The sequence below is a fragment of the Camelina sativa genome, chromosome 19, assembly GCF_030686135.1.
Source record: "Camelina sativa cultivar CO46 ecotype springtype chromosome 19, ASM3068613v1".
Classification (NCBI taxonomy): domain Eukaryota; kingdom Viridiplantae; phylum Streptophyta; class Magnoliopsida; order Brassicales; family Brassicaceae; genus Camelina; species Camelina sativa.
Window position 1 is genome coordinate 23,945,582 of NC_141898.1, and position 7,297 is coordinate 23,952,878.

General features: G+C 39.0%; 3 protein-coding genes across 4 annotated transcripts; all 3 read right to left on the reverse strand.

Annotated features, from left to right (window-relative positions):
* Positions 1 to 527: 527 nt before the first annotated feature.
* Positions 528 to 4,508, reverse strand: LOC104767097 (histone-lysine N-methyltransferase ASHR1). Of its 2 annotated transcripts, none has more exons than XR_015590970.1 (14): positions 4,182 to 4,445; positions 3,910 to 4,079; positions 3,680 to 3,814; positions 3,498 to 3,552; positions 3,281 to 3,399; positions 2,854 to 2,942; positions 2,697 to 2,778; positions 2,504 to 2,627; positions 2,311 to 2,401; positions 2,108 to 2,227; positions 1,878 to 1,984; positions 1,698 to 1,767; positions 1,334 to 1,397; positions 528 to 808 (listed from the first exon to the last, which is right to left on the reverse strand). XR_015590970.1 is itself a non-coding variant. In XM_010491129.3 (14 exons), exons 1-14 carry the CDS (start codon positions 4,297 to 4,299, stop codon positions 637 to 639), a joined length of 1,497 nt encoding a protein of 498 aa, XP_010489431.1. In that variant the 5' UTR covers positions 4,300 to 4,508; the 3' UTR covers positions 528 to 636. The 2 variants fall into 2 exon arrangements, 1 of the variants encoding a protein (XP_010489431.1); XM_010491129.3 differs by having other exon boundaries at positions 2,504 to 2,608; positions 4,182 to 4,508.
* Positions 4,509 to 4,785: 277 nt separating this feature from the next.
* On the reverse strand, positions 4,786 to 5,127 carry LOC147920925 (uncharacterized). Its single transcript, XM_087501294.1, has one exon. The coding sequence runs from the start codon at positions 5,125 to 5,127 to the stop codon at positions 4,786 to 4,788; it is 342 nt and encodes a 113-aa protein (XP_087357420.1).
* A 726-nt stretch (positions 5,128 to 5,853) lies between these two features.
* LOC147920926 (uncharacterized) lies at positions 5,854 to 7,066 on the reverse strand. The gene is made up of 3 exons (XM_087501295.1): positions 7,046 to 7,066; positions 6,500 to 6,901; positions 5,854 to 6,261 (listed from the first exon to the last, which is right to left on the reverse strand). Exons 1-3 carry the CDS (start codon positions 7,064 to 7,066, stop codon positions 5,854 to 5,856), a joined length of 831 nt encoding a protein of 276 aa, XP_087357421.1.
* Between the last annotated feature and the right edge of the window lie 231 nt (positions 7,067 to 7,297).

The following is a 7,297-nucleotide window of genomic DNA, read 5'->3' on the forward strand; positions in this document are numbered from 1 at the left end:
TAGACTTTTCTTTGGACATCAAATATATTAAATTTTTCAACATGTAATTTTGTTTTTTGGAAAAACTAAGAAATTTCAGGTTATAAAATGAGAATTTAAGGTCTATAAATTTTAGGTTGCAAATGTCAAAAATTGAGAATTTTAGGTTAAAGTATTTTGAAACTATACTAGTTTAGTTTTGATATTTTAATCAATTGATAACTAGGCAAATAATCGAAACTATATCAATAGATTAAGTACCCAACAAAAAGAAAAATAAAATCGTGGTACTTTGATGCTTGAGCAGCTCGTGATACTCGGTGACTCCACTTGTTGTTTAATATGGAGTAACGAATTTGAGTTCTGTTTCTAAATTTGCAAAAAGTTTAAATTGAAGAGATTAGTTTATTTGATATGTTTCTAATGGCAATTTAATGAGTATGTTTGGTTCGGTTCCTTAGAATAATCTCGTTTATGTGTAAGCTTTTTTACTTTGGTTTTCTTTTCTTTTTTTGGTCTTTTGACCAAATATATTATATGAGACAAAATTAAAAGTAGCATTTTTTCAGCTCTAGAATTTCTAAAGACAATTTAAAATTTCAAGATTTGCAGAGTAAAATAAAGTGATACATGAGGAGAAGAGTAAAATCAAACTTGCTAGTTGTCATCATTATAAGTCTGTCTATCAATATAAGAAGCTTCTGCACGAGCCTCCTCCAACTTTGCTGAGAGCTCTTTCATGAAAGGTGTGCTTGTTCCGTGGCTGATCCGCAGAACGTCAAATGCCTTAGTCAGTGAACTCACCGCCTCTTTGGTTTCCCCCAGCAACCTGAAACATAACAATTATTATGCTTTTTATCCGCAGAATATGATAGAAACAAAACACCAAGTTATTGCACTCAGACTCAGATTAACATAGAGAGTTAATATGGACAATAATTTCCTACAGGCACACTATAAAACAGTAGTGTTTGTATCCACACTTACGCAGGGATTCAAACTTAGGGATATCCAATTTCGTACCACCAAGCCAACCTCTTTTGGTAAATACGGAATGTTGCATCTAGGTCTACCCATATACATATTACTCTGAGGTCCTAATCGGAAGTCACAGTAGAGTAAAAGTCTCAAGCCACTATGGTAATGTAAAAGTAACTGGGAACATGTAATGGAATGCTTGCTTCAATAGTTTAGGAACAACACTTATTTGGCCCTATCGATATTACAGGAGAATTAAATCGACGTGATATAGATCACAATTGTGTCTTCCAATTCAATTTCAGTCTCTGCAGCTCAAAATCTAATCCAGGTAATACAGTAAACTACAGAAAGGATAAAAGACGTTTTTATATACCATTCGAGTTTTCCCTGGGTATAGAACTGCAGTCCAATCAAAGGATGGGTTGCTGGATATACTCCTGCAAATTTATAAACAAAGTAAGCACAAGTAATATAACCACCAAAAGAATTTGAATGATTCTACGATTACTGTTAGCTGTTTTTGTTAAAGGAATAATTAGCAGCCATTAGTACTAGTACAGTTGGTTTCTGATACTGTAGGCAATTAAGTTCGTACAGTAATTATAAGAAAACTCTTGAGAGCTTCGAAGGTACGTTCAAAATATAATTCCCACACCAAGATCTATATACTAGAAGTCCAAAAGAAAAAGAAAAATATTGATAAAACTTTCTGTGTCAAGAAGATTAAGTAGACATACTTTGGTAAACAGGGACTATTAGCCTGCAGTAATTCAAAGCTTCTCTCCAGCTTTCTACATCCATTAGCATCTGCAAAAGAATGCGTAACAGCAAGCTTTGAGACACCACATTTGTATCTTCTTTCCAGAACTCTGTATAACTTCCAAAAATCCAAAACCTTCTTTCTAAAACAAACGTACCTTGAGAAGTTTTTCACGGGTTCTCATTAAAGTAATGGAGAAAGAATTGTAAAGCGTCACTTGTAGTTTCTCAATTGTCTTATATAGTTCAATAGCGCCTTGTTTATCTGCAAATGGTCAAAGATTCTCTCAGACAACTTGCAACACAGCTCAATGTAACCAAGATCAGTTAATCTTGTTCAGGCATATAAATGCAGATATTGGAGGAAGCAAAACAGGCAAAAGATTACTTTCTGCAGAAGGAGATGCAGGAGCATTCTCTGAAACTCTTTTGACCTCACTTGCTAACTTTTTAACCTCTTCCTTGCTCCTAAGAAGCAAGCATTTCTGGCAAACAAAGCCTTTTTCTTCTGCAAAAGTAAACAAATGAGGATTAGAAAGGGATCAAGAATGTTCTCAGACACACAAACTACGTAGTTAATTTTTAACATACCAGGATCACGGAGTAAGAAACCAGTGCATTTCTCATCGGCACACCGATAACCTTCCAATATTGCACTTTCTTCAATATCATGAGGTTTTCCCTTAGATACGAAAAATTAGGGTACATGTTGTAAGAAATCTATATTGAGTGGTCAAGTGCAAACTCCATTTGTAAATAAGTGGGAGGATTAATGACTACTTACAAAGTTATTGCAACGAGCACACTGACAGTGGAAGAGGTATTGTTCTTTTAAAGACTTCTGCCGAGTCAGAGTGCTTCCAGCGGTTTCAATATAGCTGATAGTTATCTGACCAAAGGCAAAGGATCTAACAGCTATATGTCAGTGTTCTACTAGCATATACGAAAGACTCAAGATGAAACAAAGCAGAAACTACCTCTGAATCCTTTGGTATCTTATCTATCGCCCGGACAACAGCCATCTGCTCCTCAAACACTAAAATCGCATTGGGAGAGCAGCTACAGAGCAAAAGATTTAGGCAGGAAACAAAGTGATTAAAGAACACAAAGAAAACAGACTAGTGAAGCATTTACCTGTGATTTATGATGGAGACAAAGGGAAACAATCCTATCCCTTGAGGTCTCAATTCGCTATCACAAATGGTATGAGCATTGCATGAAAACTGTGTTCAGTAGAAATGAAAGTGGCTTAAGTATATCCCTGAACAACATTCAGGTAAAGACTCATACAAAAAGTTATCCCAGTTGTCCCACCGGATACTTGATACTCCTCAAATAAAACGAGGCCAATCTCTAGTTCTCAACTAAAACACTTTGACCAATCTCTTTTGATTCGTAATAGTATTTTCATGAGTATTTGGATGCAAAGTCATATCATCATCAACCTATCTGTATAATACGAAAAGGATAACTACCAACTGCAGCTTGCAGGAAGCCAGCTCAGTCTTTTTCAAGCAAAAACTTGAAGAATAGAAAGAAAGAAAAAGTGCTGGTGTAGAACCTTTGAAAAGTTCTCGGCGATCTCTCTTAGGTCAACACTAGGTAATTGAAGAATCAAGTTCACAAGATTAGCCATCTGTGCATACAACAACATCTGCTTTTCATCAATCTCAGACATGTCTACCAAATGCAAGGTTAAAGACTACAAATTTCCAGGGGTAAAGAGATTATCATTCATCAATATCACAAAACTATAAAACCCAAAATAGAGAGGATACGGGACACCAAAGCCTCCACCAAACTATAATTGTCAGTTGTTGTAACTGGCAGGACCTGGACAAGATAAATACGTAAAGAAATTAGGATACATAGACTGCTATCAAACATGTATACAAATGAATGAGCTATCAAAGGTGAATGCAAGTAACAGAAAAGAGTCATAGCTGATGATAATAATAACCTTTTCATTTTGCAAATTCCTCTTGATGTAAAGTTTGACCATCAGACGTATCGTAGGAGTAACAAACTTCCGTTTCTCTTTGTCAAGCGTAGAGAGAGCTTTGCATTCATGGCGATGCAACTTCCACTCTGACTTCTGAAAAAAATCAAAACAACCTAAAACGAATCAATCATCAACTGAATAGAGGACTTAAAACAAATATCAAAACAAAACATCAACTAAAATAAAACCTGGCAAGAGCTCCCACAGTACCAAACAACTTGACAACCAGAACATCTCTTAAGGTTATTATCATTGGTCTTGAAACATCCATCACATCTTGATTCCGAGGAGGACGATGTATTATTATTATTATTATTCGGAACACAAATATATGGCTTTTGGCTTAGAATCACTTCGCCTTTTAAGAAAACACACACAAAAATTAGTAAAAAAAGCGGTTGGTCGATTGAAACCCTAAATAATAAACCCTAGGGACTGGGAGAGAGAGATAGAGATGAACCTGGACGAAAACCTCTGGTAGCGAAAAGAGAGCGGCCTTTCTGTGGAAGATTCAAAACGCTTAAGCAGCGATCTTCCAGAAACCTCTCCAAATCCGCCATTAGTGAAGCTTCCTCCATTGGAACACTTTAACGAGAGGTTTCGAGAGAGATCAACGGTAACTTTGAACCAATCAATTCTGAAATTTAGGGGTCAATTTTTGTTTCAGCCTCACCCCCGGACCGCCAGATTCTTTGTTCTTCCGGGTTTTGGCGGAGATTTTATTAGATTGCATTTACATCCCTTTTCGAATTTATACAATTTTCCACAATTTGACAGAGATTTTAATAGTTGCATTTACATCCCTTTTTCGAATTTATACAATTTTCACAATTTGACGGAGATTTTATTATTTACATTTAGACCCATTTTTCTTTTGTTTTAGAGATTTGGAAAAATCTGGTAAGAAGTTATTTGTGATTATATTGGAGAAATTACAGAGACTTTGGTACATATAGCTGCATATGTAATATTGAGTTTTAATAATTTTGTGTAATGTCTTTTTTTTTTTTTTTTTTTTTTTTTTTTTTTTTTTCATTTTTTTTTCAACAAAGAACAAGGTTGGCTCAAAAGAGACACTCCGCAGGGACATTGTTTACATAGGTAACTAAATGCGGAACCGTGCGGACTCTCCGCGCTAGATTATCCGCTTTACCATTATGAGCTCGTGGGACGTAGACTAACGAGAAAGAAGCAAACTCCTCCTTGTCTGCATGTATGTCCTCCAAATAAGGCATAAAAGCTGGCCACTCTGCAGGCGAAGACACCATCTTCACTAAGTCGGAGCAGTCGGTGAGAAAGATTACAGATTGATTATCCGCCCCAATCATACATCGCATAGCCCAGACAAGGGCTTCGATCTCGGCATGAAGAGGGGAAAGGCTACGATGAAGGTTGGCTGCTCCCATAGTGGGGGCGTCACCCTAGGGCGACGTACAAAACCATCCTCTACCTGCATAACAATACGTTTCTTTCCAAGAACCATCAACAAAACAAATATAACTCGAAAGAGACCTAGGAACCCCTACTCCTCGGCTTCCGCCGGGAACACCTGTGCCAGGATTTTCTGGGACTAAAACCATGTCCTCTGACTGAGCCAGAGCCCATGTTTTTGCCTCATCCTCTGCTATCCGTAGGATCGCAAGAGGATTCGAATCCAGATTACTGAAAAGTTTATCACTGGGGGCTTTCCAAATAAACCATAGGATCTAGGGAAAAACCGCATGTGTTGGAACAGCTGTAAACCTCCAAAAAAGGAAATCCATATTCGTGTAAACTGACTCCGAAGGAAAATAACCCAGGCCCGTCGGAAACTGCGACAAAGCCCAAACCTGTTTGGCCGGTGGGCATTTGAAGAGGGTGTGATTTATCGTCTCCTCCTGAAGTCCACAAAGCCAACACATAGCATCACCACATATTCCCCGTTTCCGCAGATTAGCTGTAACTGCCACACAACCCGAAAGGACTTGCCACAAAAAATGACGAAGCTTTGGTGGACACCTAATTTTCCACACAAACGCCCGTAGAGGTGCGATGTCCGGACCAAATACTGTCGGTTCAGTGGAAGCCGACATATTTGAACGGAGAACGTGATAACCTGATTTCACCGAATATTTACCAGATGTAGTAAAATGTCATCCCAGCAAGTCCGGTTTATCCGGTGGGCGTAGAGGAATGGCAGAAATTATAGCAACATCTTCCGGTACAAACGTAGCCGTAAGCTGAGCCATATCACAGGTGTTAGAACTCCTGGTAATAAGATTTGAAACTCGAAGTAGAGGATCATAAGACAACCCTGCACTTAGTGCTGGTCTCGGGGATTGAGCAGGGATCCTAGGATCAGTCCATACAGAGATGGAAGCCCCTGATCCTACTCGTTTAATTAGTCTTTTGTTTACCAGAGAGCAAGCAGAAACTATACTCCGCCACCCATAAGACGGCGAGTAAGATTTAATTGGATCCAACGGATCGGAATGCCGATAGTAGCGACCTTTAAAAACCCGTGCAAAAAGAGAATCTGGAACCGTAATCAGTCGCCAAAGCTGTTTGGCAAGCAGAGCCGTGTTATAGTCATCTAAACACCTGAAACCGAGTCCCCCCTCATTTTTGCTGCAACACAGTTTATCCCAGGCAATCCAGTGCAGACCCCTCGATTGCCCAGACGAACTCCACCAAAAGTTCGAGATAGCGCCTAGTTAATTTCCTCGTAACTGTTTTTGGCAGCCTAAAATATGTCATCACAAAGGTTGGGACTGCCGTAGCTACGAATTTAATCATTACCTCCTTGCCCCCTTTAGATAACAACCGAGCGGGCCAACCGCTAGCCCGTGCCTGCAGCTTATCCTGAACAAACGATAAAATCTTCGTCTTAGATCCACCTAAACTCTCCGGGATGCCTAAATACGAACTCATCCCACCCAGATTTGTTATGCCCAAAACTCTCTTTAATTCCTCCCTAAGTCCGCCTTCCACTGTATGTCCAAATTGGACAGAGGATTTCTGGAAATTGTTTTGCTGACCAGAAACCCTTTCATACTGCTTAAGAATCCGCAACACCACCTCACATTGCTCCCTTGTAGCCCGACAGAAGAACAAACTATCATCCGCAAATAACAAATGAGAAATAGCAGGACATGCAGTGGAGACCCTTATACCAGTGATAAGCTTCGCCTCTTCTGCTCGCTGAAAGTGAGCAATAAGCACCTCCGTACACAGAATAAAAAGATAGGGCAAAAGGGGATCCCTTGTCGCAACCCCCGTTGAGGAATAATGGACCCGTGTGGATGGCCATTAATCAAGACCCTGTACTGCACCGATGTCACACACCATATGATCCACCATATCCATTTCTAACAAAAACCAAACTTCCTGAGCAGATGTTCGACAAAATGTCATTCACACCCGATCATAACCCTTACTCATATCCGTCTTGATAGCCATAAATTTTGTGTAGTGTATTTGTGATAAAACTATTTGAAGTTAATGAAGCCTGATTTTTGCCGGACCCCTTTTCTTATTTTATTTACTCTTTTCAACTTCGTTTGTCACTGAAAACAACTGATTGCATTTGGAGTCATC